The sequence below is a fragment of the Ambystoma mexicanum genome, chromosome 13 (genome assembly GCF_040938575.1).
Source record: "Ambystoma mexicanum isolate Mex_15411 chromosome 13, UKY_AmexF1_1, whole genome shotgun sequence".
NCBI lineage: Eukaryota > Metazoa > Chordata > Amphibia > Caudata > Ambystomatidae > Ambystoma > Ambystoma mexicanum.
Window position 1 is genome coordinate 174,001,558 of NC_090938.1, and position 14,678 is coordinate 174,016,235.

Below are 14,678 nucleotides of genomic sequence, written 5' to 3' on the forward strand. Positions count from 1 at the left end.
TCAGTTGATTGAATCTCCTAGCAAACGTATAGACACTGCCTCTTTCATAGTCTTCTTTGTCGCGCAAAAATTTGCGCTGTTTCTGTTGTTTTATCTATTCTTCGTATCCTTTCAGATTCTTCTCTATATTGATTTTTAGTTTTTTCCCATCCTCGCTTTCTGACATCATGGTCAATCTGCCTTCCACCTCCTCAATCTTCTCCAGTATCTTCAAGCGATCGGCCCTTGCGTACTTAACTAGGAGCTGGAGAAAGGTCTTTGAGCATGTATTTGTCGCCTCGCTCTATTCATTGAGCATTGCTGGGTCCTGTTCTTCGAATGAAGGAATGATTAGGATTCTCAGTCCTCTTGGGATCCTCCCTACTTCAATATAGTTTTTCAGGGAGTGCTCCTCCCACCACTTGCTCACTTCCTTTTTCTGTAGTTTTTCTAATTCTTTTAGCAAGCCAATCTCAGTATTGTCTACTGAGGCTTGCGCTCTGCCAGGGGCCGATTTGCTTGATTTAAGTGTTTCATTGAACAGAGAAACAGCCTGTGCTATTCTCCTTGCCTCTTTGCTTGCCTGGGAGTTCGCCATAGTAGTGCAGTGAAAAGATTGCTTATTGGTTTCCTCAAATGTCTAGTAATCTATAGACAGATAACTCAGTCTTTAATTTGCTGGGGCCAAGACAATTATGCGCACAAATGAATATCCTGCACGTGCGGTGAATGATATGGGACTGTATTGCGCTAATTTGCACTCGCTGTGATCGAAATCGAAAGTAAAACCGCGGCCGCGGCACTTACCCGGCTCTGTGTCCTCGCCTGTAATATGCAGACGTCTCCACTTCGCTGCTTCGTGTGCCGTCGCGGTTGCTCCTCTCGACGTGATGAAATCAGAGAAAACATGCAGTCCGAGCTGCTGCAGGACCTTCGTCTTTCACCAGCCGTGATTCAGCCGCACGCTCCTTTGTTTATATATATATATATATATATATATATATATATATATATATATATATATATTCCAAAAGAAGGGAAACATGATTTCTTCTTTTTACCCAGAGGGGATGGCACTCCAAACAATGAAATACTCGCCAGAGAAATGCTTTGTCCGTTATTGAAAACAAAAAGCAATAAATTGTCCTTAAAAAATATCCAGTTTTATTACGGCATTAGCCAAAGTAGAAACCACACGGTATAACGCGTTTCACAGCTTCCTCGCTGCTTGATCACGTACAAGTGAGTGCTCGGTGACATTGTGTAAATATACCCACCATTACCCAACTCTATGGTTCTACTACCAGTGGTGGTCCCTTTTTAGTTTTCATTGGTACCAGAACTCAGCCTATTTTTGTTAATGAACAAGGTTGCCATTGTTGTAATGGCTATTGCAACAGCTCTCGCATATACTTGGTTACTAATACTCTTTTGTAAAGGCAGACATAACCGTGGGAGTATAGATGGATTGCCAGCCTTTTTAACACATTCTTATATGTGTTCAGTAGTGCGTTGTTAATTTAGGCATTTTTACCAAATTGTATCGCTATTATTTCAACGTTGCCTCGGGTAAAAGTAACATGAGTTAACAATGCAGCCACTTCAGTTACGGATGTTTTTTTAAGGCGAATAGTGTATGAACCTTTATGGACAGACAAAAAGTCTAAACCTTTACAATAAAGTGCATAGTGCTAATAAAATGTAAACCGGTCATAAAGTGCATAATTCAAGCCTTGCATATTAGTATATGTCAAATACTCATCAATAAAGTGCATAGTGCTTAGCTTCGCGTAACCATTCCTAAAGTGCTAATTTGCATAAAGTCCTCACTTAAAATACATTCATAAAGTGCATAGTGCAGATGAATTTTCACTTGAGGTAGAATAATAAAGTGCATAATGCAAATGTATTCTATGGGTAAAATTAACATCTGTATAAGCATGAATCCAAGCTAGGCCTTCTGTATTTAAATATTGGTAGCAGAAATAAACTATTACTAGAGACCATTCTCATTATCGTTGTAGGGAACCACCACGGAGTAGAAATTTAAAATGAATAAAAACACATATAAACACTATTGATTGAACAATCATATAACCACAACCAGGCACTAATCACAAATTGTTAAAATTTTGAGTGAGATGTAATAAAAGCATCATACCACCAAGCCTTGCTTTCTAAAGTTCTTGTAGATATACAAACTGACAGTTATAAAATGAAATGAAATTAATATACACTAGAGACCCAGATTATTTCCACAAGGCAATAAGAACAATTAAAAACGATCATTAGTTCTTGATAAACAATTTTCTCAGGTTCTTAGGTATGTGTATAACTCTTCATCAAGGTTATGGCCTTTAGGTTTCTTCGATTCAAGGTCCAAAATAAATCTAGTCTCCATTTGGCATAGTGCTAGTTCTCTGTTGCCCCCACAAGGGTTAGCTCGAACATGATGTAATCCAAAGAATCTCAGGCTGTCCAACTTGCTCTCATGTATGTCTTTAAAGTGGCCTGCCATTGGGTAAGAAGGGTCACAGTTTTTTATCGCTCTCATATGCTGTAGAATTCTAAGTTTCAATTTACTGATGGTACTGCCAATATACCAGCGGTTGCAAGAGCATAGGAGGGCATAAACCACAAACTCAGTATTGCATGTAATGTGACTACCCAATTCTAAAAGATGCTTTGTTATTGGATGTATATAGTTTGTTTTGTTCTGAGCAAATTTGCCTGCCTTACATTTCGAGCATTTAAAGAAGCCATTGGTGTTTTTGTGTAGCCACGTAGTGGTATTTTGATTTTCGTTTATGGGCAACAGAAAACTGCTAACCAGCAAGTCTTTAATGGATATGGATTTTCTGAAAGTTATGTAAACTTATTCCTTTAGAATCGGTGCTAGAGCTTCAACAGACTGCAAAACATGCCAATGTCGATGTAGTATCTTTCTTATGACATTGGCATGTGTTCCAAATGTAAGGATAAGTCGTATTGCATCAACTTGTTCTTTGTCTTCTATTGATGTATTAGTTGAGAGTAAAGTCCTTCGGTTTAAGTTGCGGGCTACAGTGTATGCTCTCTCTAAGACTGCTTTCGGGTATCTTTGTTTTAAGAATTTCGCTGCTGTAAATGTGCATTCTTTATCAAAGCTTTCAATTGTACTGCAATTACGTCTTATTCTTACAAATTCGCGGTATGGAATACTCCACTTTAGAGATGTCGGGTGGCTACTTGTGGCGAACAGTGGCATATTTGAGCTTGTTAGCTTTCGATATAGTTCAGTCATGATTTCTTGTTGGTTGGTCTTCACCAAGACATCCAGAAAAAATATTTCTTGCTGACTATGAGTTTCAGTAAATTGTAGATTTAGATTGTTCACATTTAGCATACTTACAAACTCAAGCCAATCTTTTTCTTCACCTTTCCAAAGGATAAAGAGGTCATCGATAAACCTAAGCCATAAAATCACCTGGTCAGTGTACCGATGGTTACCTTCTGTCCATACACGGAACTTCTCCCACCACCCCATTGTCAAGTTGGCATAAGATGGGGCAAAGCTTGTGCCCATGGCAGTCCCTCTAAGTTGATTGTAGAATATGTTGTCGAATAGAAAGACATTGTTGGTAAGACACATTTCTATCATTTCTATTATCATTTATCCATGTGCGAGATAGTTAAGAGACCTGCTGTCAAGAAAATACTTGCATGCTTTTTTGTCATCATTGTTTTGATTTGAGGTGTACAATGAAATGACATCCAATGTGGCAAACATATCTTCCTCCCACAATATACCTCCGATCTTGCTGAGGAAATCTTTAGTGTCCCGCAAGTATGATGGTAGCGTGAATACAAGTGGTAATAAGGTCTGATCCACATATTTTTAGATATTTTTGAGGGAAGCTCCATTCAAAGTGACGATGGGTCGGCCTGGGGGGCGGGTTGGATGTTATGGACTTTTGGGAGAAATCGTATGGTAGGTATACTTGGGAATTTATTGAAAAGCAACCTGCAGTCGTCTTCATCGAGGAGATCCATATTAGACCATTTCTTGAGAAAAGCCTCCACTTTGAGTTTTATTTCCTCTGTTGGATTGCTTTCCTGTGGCTCATAGCAATTTACATCCCGCTGTTGTCTGTATGCTTCCTTTATGTACTCTGTGCGGTTTTGAATAAGCACATTCGTGCCTTTGTCAGAGGCTTTTATGACAATGCTTTTGACACTTTGTAAATCTTTTGGAATTTGTCTTTCTTTTAATGAAAAATTAGATTTAATTTTAGTTTTTTGTAGTCTTGCTTTCTGAAGATCATGGATCACTAAATCTTGAAAGGCTTCTATTTTCCCCCCCGGTTGGAGTAGGGGATTGAACCTTGATTTGGTCTTTAATTTGCTTTTGATCGGCCAGTCTGTGTCTATGTTTAGCATTTTCTGGGAGATATCGGAGGACACTGCCTTCACATTTCCTAAGGACTCCAATTCTGCCAAATTCAGTAGGGTGTCTAAATCCTCAATAGCGACAGATGTTTTTCCTTGTGGAATGATTTTGTTTTTTTCTTTTGGGGGATTCAGCAAAAAGAATTTTTTTAATCTAATTTGGCGCATGTACTTAAAGAAGTCAATCCTTGTTTCTGCATAGTCATATGAAAAAGTTGGACAGAAGTTAAATCCATACTGGAGGACTTTGGTTTGGTCCTGACTGAGTACTTAGTCCAACAAATTGATGATGCTATTATCCATGCTATTTGTGTTTATTTCGCCTTCTTGTTGCCAGAGCGTGTTCTTGAGTTGCCATCTGACTCTGAACTGCTTGTTCCTTTGTCCCCTGCTGGTTTTCTTTTTCCTCCATGTCCTGATGGTTTTCCTCGTCCTTTGCCTGTGTACTTCTTTGGGTTGTTTCGGCCGTCTAGGCCCAGCATCCTCATTTCGTCTAAAAAAATTATTTTTTGGGAGACATTTTCAGTTTTACTGGTGGGTGTCTCAGATTCTGATGTAGTGGCTGCCTCACTAGATATGGGGGTCGTTGTTGGTTCGTTGCTCTTGATGTTTTTGTTGGACAGATTTTTCCTCAAGTGGTCGAATCTGCGATCAAAGGTGTATACTCTTCCCTTTTCATAATCTTCTTTGTCACAAAGGAATTTCCTTTGTTTCCGTTGTTTGATGTCTTCCTCATAGATTTTGAGACTATCTTCAATATTGGTTTTCAGTTTGTTACCTTCTTCGCTCGCTGGTATTAGGATAGTTGCTCTTTGATTTCTTCCATTTTTTCTAATGTTTTTTCTGTCTTTTTTTGCATATTTGATGAGAATGTTAAGGAACTGTCCTGAGCATTTATTTGTGGAGTCAGCCCATTCTCTCAACATTTCGGGATCTTGTTTGTCGAAAGACGGTGAGGTCAAAATTCTGAGGCCCCGTAGTATTCTTCCCACATCCACATAATTTTGGAGTGAGTGTTCTTCCCATCACTTACTAAATTCTTTTCTCTGAAATTTTTCCAGTGTTTTAAGTAAACACTAGAAATACTTAATCTCTGACGCCAGATTTAAAATTACTGTATTTTTAATTATCTCCATATTGGTAGGGTAGAGTGCTTTAATTGTATTGGCTGGGTAGAGTGCTTTAATTGTATTGGCTGGGGTTACTCCCTGATGAATTCTTCAAAATGACTTTTAATGTAATAATCCACACAGGAACCAATCTATATTTCTGCAGTGACAAAACAGAGGCAATAAGACAACAATTCTTAGAAGGAACTAATGGGAAATGTCCCATTGGACCTCAGAAGGAGCTTAAGAAATAAGGAATTTTATATAAAAAACAACCAGGGTTAATGATTCTTGACCACCATCCCTTCATCTTACTGGAATGGGTTTTCTTAACTTCTCCACAACAAACATTGTAAGACCCATCTGGTAACAACTCTCGATGTAAAAGAAAACCTAAGGAAAACCCTACAGAGCCACCGAATTGTCACTTAATGAATAACAGAAGTGTACAAAAAGATCAAAACACCAAACCCTAAATGGGTCCTTAGCTTCCTCAAATCTACATCCACGAGGTGATTTTAAAGCAAAAGCGCATATTGATGTGGTCAAAATGGCTGTCCCTATAAGGATATATATACCTGACATGATGACATCATTATGTCTCGTAATCCAATACCACCGCCATTAATACCAAACAAGACATTACTGAGGTAGGCAGTGTCTAATAACTAAAACCCTATTTCTCAACCAAAAATGCCAGAGGTTAAGGTTGCAGAGGCTCCAATTAGAATAATATAATTCCCATTACGATGTGTGGAACATGTAACTCTTCAAACTATCTAATGTGGTGCCGCTCAATATTTTCAATGAGACTCAACACATGGCTTTGTTTTCAAGAATATTAAATTCTGTTTGAACGTTAATAACTACTTATTGATGCAACACTGATCAATCGCTCTTACTTTCCTTAGGATGACCGATCTTATATCATCAAACGTGTGCTGTTTAGTGATCAACTATTTAATCAGGGGTGCATTTTCAATGCGATTCTTAATACAACTCTTAAGTTCAGTTACTCTTGTCTTACATTTTCTGTTGGTCTTGCCGATGTATCTCAAATCATAGAGACAAGTAGTCATATAAATCATGTTATTGCTATTACGGTAGTTAAATCATTTATTAACCATGGATGCACCAGTCCTATATTTACAGATTTATTGAAGAAAACGCATAGAATAAACCAATACTGCAAAGGATATATTTGCACATAGTACCAAATCACCGGACACTTAGTAACACAGTTTCAAAGTCCCCAAAAAACAATTCAGCACAACCCTTTTCTGGTGGTAGTTTAACAAGACCACCAAATAGGCACGAGTGACAAATATGTATTTGTGCCTTTACACTTCTATATTTATTGGGTGCTAGAGCTGGCAGTTCGACCTCTGACATACAGAGATCAGACAGAAAAGGTAGTCTCATCTCTGGGTGCCTTTGCAGAGCTATTGAGTCTATGAGGTTGGTGCTGGGCCAGGTGCTGTAGTGTTAGGGATTGTGTGCATAAACCATGGGCATGGCATTCACAAATTAGCAATTGGGCATCAAGACAAATGTTTCATACTTCCAGAAATACATCAATAGGTTTGGATGGGGCCAGATTATAGGGGAAGAGTAGGAAGGGCTGAGTGGAAGATGCACCTTCTCTGGGGCCTTCAACAGGGCCTTTAGTGCCTCCGCTGACTGGTCTGCCATTGGTTTCAGGTGAAAAATCATCTCAGTGGAGAGCGGCCAATCAGGTAAAGGAGTGGAAGCAGGAGGCAGACGTGGGGGTAGTGGGACAGAGAGGTTGTTGAAGGCTAGAGCATTGTGTCATGTGATGTCCTGCTACAGTGATTTCTAAGGCACCCACGTGTCACTGGAAAAGCATCAGATGGGATGTGATTGAATCTCTGTTCTGTTTTTAGTAGGGTAAGTGGAAAATCTATTTGCTGGTTTTATTCACGTTAAATATCTGTCAAATTCTTTTCCTAAAATCTCTATTGAAATTGAAATGTTCTGCAGGTGATGCAGGAATTCCACTCTCAAGGCTATCGGGATTGTGTCCACTACTTGCACAGTAACAGTAAGTTCAAAATGTCAGTATTGTGTGTTTTGCATAGGTTTAAATTCATTAAAACATACCATGCTGATTTTACCAAAATATTACATTTGTAATTTTGTTTGCCGATCCTGCCACTGATTGGTCCGAGTGGTTACCAGCAATACAATTCTTGAGTACTGCGCTGCAACAATCCTCAAAATCAAATTTCTGAAAAATACCTTTACAAAATCTGTTGGGTGAGGGCTTCTAACTTGTGCTTCGTCCAGGACTTTAGTAAAAATCAATTTAAGACTATGGTATGCATGCTCTGCTTTAGCAAGGATAATCTTCTGGATGCAGATTTCCCAAGGTGGAAAAAAGGTACTGTTGAGTGTCCCAATCGCCTTTCATAAACTGTTACCTTCTGGTAGGGTGAGTTCAGTCCTTCTAGTTCAGTGGTAGAGGATTGGTCCCAGTTTGGCCAACATGATCTTTGATAGTTCAGCAAACATGTAATAAACCTGGCTTTTGGAAATAGATTAGTATATAAACAAGGCACAACCTTTCACAGATGAGTCACCGAAGTAGTATGGTTTGGAAGTGTTTTTTGCAAAGGCTACAGAAAGGGCAGTTTTTCTGGCCTTGGGATGTCCTTTGTTTCTAGACAATGGTTTGAATGTGAAATGTTTGAAATGTACACAGGGTTTATTTTGACCCGTTGTAGGACCACTTTGATCTCAATCTTCCTTTTTAACATAAAGCATCAGTCATATACCTAACAGAGACTTTCAAATGAGCACCCACGTGGCGCCGGACCACTGTGTATGGTATCTTTTGCTCGCCTCCCAAAGTTCAATCGCAAAGTTAAAATTATCTCTGCGTCACTCTTTACAAATGCCTTTCACACTGTTCTCTTTGTAAACTGTTGCTACATGCAACCTTGGTTCAAAACGCAAAATACTTTGGTATCTGTCTCTCTGACTCACCGGGTGTGCTGTCGGCTGTGCTGTCTTCTCTGATGCCACTTTGTTGTAGGAGCCAAGGACAGTCCCATGGCAGTAATCGCTCCTCCCCTCCTGGGTTATCGACGCGGTAGAGCACTGGGTACCTGCGACACAATTGATAGGATTGATCAGCCTTAGTTCCTGTTCTTCAGGTTTTCACTTTCCAAGGCTCATGAAAATAACGGTCTTTAGAGGTCATCAGTACCTCCCTCCTTGCGGCTCTCTCTGGTCTCGCCGTCTTTCTCCTTGTACTAAACTGCCATCTTGGAACTGCTGGTTCCTCATGCGGTTTGCCTTGCTCAGAGTGTGCGTTCGTGCTCCGTCTTTTATCCATGTGGGGAACAGTGATGGAAGTCAGGTTTGTGTAATAATCCGCAATTGCCTGGCCTTGCCTGTCCATAGTGTTGGGACATGTCAGATATACTGGTCTGGTGTTAGTCTGTTGTCGCTCACAGTGAACTGTCCACTAAAAGGAGTTGGTGTTGAAAGGGGGAGGTGGGTTGAATTCCTAGGTATCCTACCTGGTAGGATGGGGACAAGGTGTTATTGGGAAGGGGATACCACGTCTCACCCTCGAGTGTCTCACTTCCACTCCCTGAGGGCCCCTCATCCAGGTGATCCTCCCCCACTGGTCCACCCACAGGAACTGGATACAAAAGCGATGGCCATGTCCTGGCCAGCTGGATGACTGATCCCTGTGAACTAGCAGGTGAGACTCCTTCAGTGAGACACCTTCAAGTTTCTCACACAGGAGCAGCAATCTTTACTTCCTATGCAAGCCACCCACTTCCCTTCTGGCGTGGCCAGAGTCTCTTAGAACGAATTGTCAGAATCAGAATCAACCCTGAATGATTACAAGAGCGCCAATGGGTTGTTTTCTGCATGGGTAGGTTGCATTCAATTTCACCCCAGTTTCATGGTTTTTCCAACGGACTATTTCTTGCTCCCGCTACACAAGATCTGTGTTTTACTGTAGAGGCAAGTACACTCTTTTGAGCTGCTGGGACGGGATCTCACATAGAGGCTGGGCTACAGTAAAATGGGTGAAATAAACCCTATTCCTTGATACATGAGGTGCGTCAGATGGTTCAATGTTCTTCTCCTTGCAGTCAGGTAGGAGATGGTGATGAGTTCATTCTCATGGTCCATCCTCCGATTCCCGGGAGGAGAGAAAGTGGTCAGGTCACAGTGACGTTAACAGATTGTATGCTGCTCTTCAAGCTACGCTGCATCAATGACCCTGCGTTGCTCACAAATATGGAGTTAGAGTTTCAAATGGTTTAAATAGACCATTGTAATTTCTAGTAGGTGGATCTGAAGCTACCTGTTTAACTAAGTGTTACTTATAATGCCACCTGAATCAAGCACTTTACTTTCAGCAAAGATAATATATAGAGTTTTGGACCAAAGAGATCTCTAGTTTTACTCTGTTCACTATCGCCACAAAAAGTGATAGGGCTCGTGTATGGAAGCACACATACTTGAACAGATCTATGTACCTCACAGGACAAACCAGAAACATTAATTACTCGGAGAAGGGCTTTTAACTATTTTCCTTTCTGCTCCACTTGGTTCCCTCACTGCTTCATTCATGCCATGTTGTACATCGCCTTGCAATGTTTAGATCCATGAATGCTGTGCTGTGCAGTTGCCATCACTCCCATCGCTCTAGCATTAAGGTACTATGAATTGAGCAGACCAGAGCAGAGCTTGGACTAGAACAGTGGTCTTCTTCAGGTTTAGCCCTCGAGAGCCCTAACCACACCAGGTTTTCAAATGTACATTGAGAAATAGAATGTTGGGAAAGGGAATATATATGCAAGTTCATAAATGTCTTTAAAAAGGGAAAATAATAGTAGATAAAGGGAACGAGGGGTGTGAAAAAGCAAAAGATGGCATGTGAAAGGGACTGGGAGGGGTACATGGGGGAAACTGTCATTTTATTTAAAAAGGGCAAAAAAATAATATTCTAAATTAAAGGCAATAAACGGCCAATATTGCCCATTCTCAATATATGGCATTTACATTATTTACATATTCTTTGATAAATCTGAATATCTGGCTGCCGCTTTTCCTGTAGTTTTAATGAAGACCTGGGCATCCCAGCAGCTTTCCTACCCCTGGGCGCATGGCAATGTTCCATCACCTTTGCCGCAGAGATAACCAAGCTAATGGTGAAATGCTGTCACCTGCTGAAGAGCGGTTCCCTTTTCTGCTGCATTGCTTGTGGGGTGGGGCTTTGAACGGCGCAGTGTTCATATAATTCATAATAATAACACAGGTGAACAGCAGCCACTCTATGTGGACCATAATAACACACTTTCTTCACACTTGCTTGTGCCAAAAGCAATCTCAAGTGGAAAATAATGCCTGTTGGGTGTGCTATATTGGTGAAAATTAAACTGCATACACGGATGACTTTGCCCATGCAGTTTGATCCTCCGGTTCCTGCCATGGCAGACCAGGCCCATTTTAAGGCACAAAACGGGCAGAGGGATTTTCAGAACCCTGCCTGCAGTCTAGCGCCACAAAGGGAAACATATGTAGACAGCATGAGCATTTCTATATTTTGTATCCATGTGGAAATATAAAACGTGCATTGCAATTTACATGCTCTTCTGAATCTGTCAATAACAGTGCACATCCAGCAGTGACATGGCTGGAGAGCGTCCACCACGCAATGTATAGCTGATGTCCCAGCACTATATGGCGTAGGGCAGGGTTGTCCAACTCTAGGCCTCGAGGGCCGTAAACGTGTGATTTTCAGGATAACCCTCATTAATATTCATGAGATACATTTGCATACAATGATTCTAAATGTATGCAAATGTGTTCTTATGAATATTCATTAGGGATATCCTGGAAACCCATTAGGATTACGGCCCCCGAGGCCTGGAGTTGGACAACCCTGGCGTAGGGACTGGTCTGTGAGTCCTTTGAGCTCACAGGAGGTACACCTTTTGCCACGGGATGCCTTTGGTGGACAACAAGGTGTCTGGATGCAGACCATTCTGGACAGGTCTGAATGTGTCATTATTGGTATTCCAAACTTGTGGGGGCAGTAGTTCATGTAAATTACTGAAATGAGTAATAAGAACTAGGGACCTATTTGCGAACCCAACAAGCAGACTCTCCAAGTTATAGATATGTTGCACCGAAAAAGAGCAACCTCTTTCACTTTTAAAATGTTGCCCAAAATGTTTCATTTGCAGCTGAGAAGGTGCAAAATAAAGCAATTTACTCTACTGGCACTTACTATAATTAGTCTGATTGACAAATGCATGTCAGATTCTGACATTCAGTGCCGACAGCACATGTGGCCCAAAGGCTGACTCGTCGTTTGTATGAAGGAACTAATTTTGTGAGAGATCATTTGCAATCCGAAAGAAAAATAAGCACATTCGAGGTGGAATTATAGTTTAGTAGCTACCTGTAACAATTTTAATTAAGCACACAATTTCTGCTTTTTTGTTTACCTCTTGAAATGTTAAGTGATCGATGGGGAGGTACGATAGATACAGGTGTCCTCCAAACTCCGCAAGAGGTTCTTGAGTTTGTTAGGTTCCACCTAATTCACAACCTCCAATAACACAAGGGTCTGCCAAATTCCAATTGTCTTGATCCATTTCGTCTTAAGGTGTGTAACTAAACTGAAATCTTAGACTACCAGAGCTAAAACATAGTAATGCTGACATGTTATCTTATAATGAACTTTCTTCTTCCCCCTCGTCTCCAGTGACCAAACCTACCCTCAATTTGGGCGCTCGTCAGAGGCTTTGGCCTCAAAGTTGTCTATTATATGGCAGGCACAGAGGAAGAGAAAGAGGCAACATGGAGGTGACACCTTAACGAGCCATCATCCTCTGTGGGAACCAGAATAGGTTGGATACCAACTGGGTGCATCTAACTGTGCAGTCCATCAAGAGAAGCCGCTGACTCCCAAATCTCTTTCTTGCACCCCATTAAGATCACTCGGCTACACCATAGCAATGTTAAAATATCAAAGTTGTTAACAACTCTATGTCCTACCAACAACTTTACGACTTTCACCCAAGTGTAACTCAGTCAAACAGAACCAAATGCATAAAATGTATTAACAAGATGAGGTAGGTGGAAACTACATTTCACATTGCTTTTGCTCCACTCTGTTTGTCTGGTTGTTTATTTAATAAGATCACATATACCAAGGCTCTCAGTTTCAAGGAGCTGGATCAACAACATGAAACCACAATATTACAACAGGACTGACATTTTGCACATGTGCCCAATTGCAAGCCTTTTGCTCCAGGAAATTGTCTTTCAGAGCCAGCGAGCCTGCGCAGCCCGGCAATTGACTACAAGCACCCAAGGAGGATCGACAGAGCGCCCAGAGGCCTGCAAAGGTAAAGGGCTAGACGCGGGTGCCAGTGGGGGCTTGGAAGGCAGGGGTGTGACCCACAGACAAAAGCAAGGTATCTTCCTTGTGACAGTACTTTGCGAGAGAGGGAGTCAAGTTGGTCAAACCAAGGAGCAAGAGACACCAGGGTCAGATTTCCCACAGACATATGATGTCCTCCTCATGCCAATAAGAGGGAGAAGACGGTCTGAAATCCCTTTAGCTGTTGTGAACTGTGTTAACCAATCCTGAGAATAGCGTGTGCTGCAAACTCTCATCTCAGAACAGGTTATCATGCCATGTTCTTTTTGGAGAGGAGCGCCTGCTACCTTTTTTGAAATATTTGAAAGGAACTTGGGGTTGGTCACCCTGAGTTACCTGGGGGCAACCAAACGTGGGCTCCCTGCTCACTGTGCTCAGAGAGACAAAGCTTCACCTCACTGATGAGGCCCAACAAGGCTGAAACACGTGTATGGGGTTGCTTTTGGTACTCTTGTTCAGAGAGGAATTGCCATAGCATTTCGATGCTGGACTGCCCATGTGGGCGGGACAAAGACTGATATGCAAATGGATATTTCCCATCTGTGAAAGGTACAGTGAGCAAAAAGCGTGTGCTGCAAACTCTCATCTCAGAACAGGTTATCATGCCATGTTCTCTCTGGAGAGGAGCACCTGCTACCTTTTTTGAAACAATCATGAGAATAGGCCAGGGAAGTGAGTCATTCCCCTGGTGTGGTGAACTGCAAAGAAAGCTTGAGAAAAGGCATCGGGATGGGAGATGCTCCCGCTTGTGATGAATCCTATGGAGTCATCACTGATCCCCAGCATAAAATCTCACCACGTGTGGCCAGGGGACGCATCCACTACCTGATTCTGACCCTGGGGATGGTATTATGAGGGAGGATCACATGGGGGGAGATGGCTGTCAAGGAGATTTGGTGACCCCATCAGGAGGAGACACAGTATTCTTCCCTTCCATGTGAAGGAGACCCTATAATTCCTAGATTCCTGATGGCATGCTGTCATTAACCCAATCCTTCCAGTGGTAAAACCCTAACACCTCCTCTTGACAAACACCCTAGACAGAATGCCATTCACACTTCATATGTACATCCGATGGGAGAACTGGAAAGGGGTCGCAGAAGAAGAAACGCTTTCCGAAGCACAGACTTCGACACAGCCTTACACCACTGGTCGGAAACACCAGCGAACACCGGTGAGTCTGCCCAGAAGTATTGGGACCACTAATTAAGAAGTTGAAAGGCAAGATTTCTACAAGTCTTCATATATGAAATGTCAATATGATGAAGATTGGAAAAAGTATTGCCACAAGCCAATGAATACTAAAAACGAAGTTAACAAACAAAGCTTGATCAAGTCTCCATACATGAAATATCAATATGGGGGAAATTGGAACAAGTAATATCCGAAGCCATAAACTGCGATGGAGTACAACTGTATTATACTTACAAGGAAAGAGAACTGAAAGATATAGAGAAGGTTTTAAGAAGACCTGGTGAAAGAATTACATCAGGCAGTGAGCCTTTAGAGGAAACACACCTGGCAGGACAGTATACCAGGGGATCTTCAAAGCCAAGAGTGGGATTCCCAGCAGGGGAGTGCACCAGGTAATCCATATAGAGCATGTGAAAGGAAAAAGCATTGTGAAAAGGTTCCTGTTAGGAGAGTATACCAGGAGACTATCTTTAAGAAGTTGCTGTGTGGAAGAGACACTTTTGCCATCCTTTCAAACACCATTGCTT

The 14,678-nt window shown here is 41.5% G+C and overlaps 1 protein-coding gene across 5 annotated transcripts in view; it reads left to right on the forward strand.

The window, feature by feature from the left end:
- The window catches only part of LOC138521037 (omega-hydroxyceramide transacylase-like), a 224,377-nt gene that overhangs the window by 189,689 nt on the left and 20,010 nt on the right, over positions 1–14,678 (forward strand). For 3 of the 5 annotated variants that reach the window (XM_069633549.1, XM_069633547.1, XM_069633551.1), the window contains exon 5: positions 7,518–7,578. The exons of the other annotated variants lie outside the window; for them this stretch is intronic. In XM_069633549.1, coding sequence (XP_069489650.1) covers positions 7,518–7,578 — 61 coding nt within the window. The remainder of the gene's footprint in view (positions 1–7,517; positions 7,579–14,678) is intronic. 5 annotated transcript variants of the gene reach the window in all.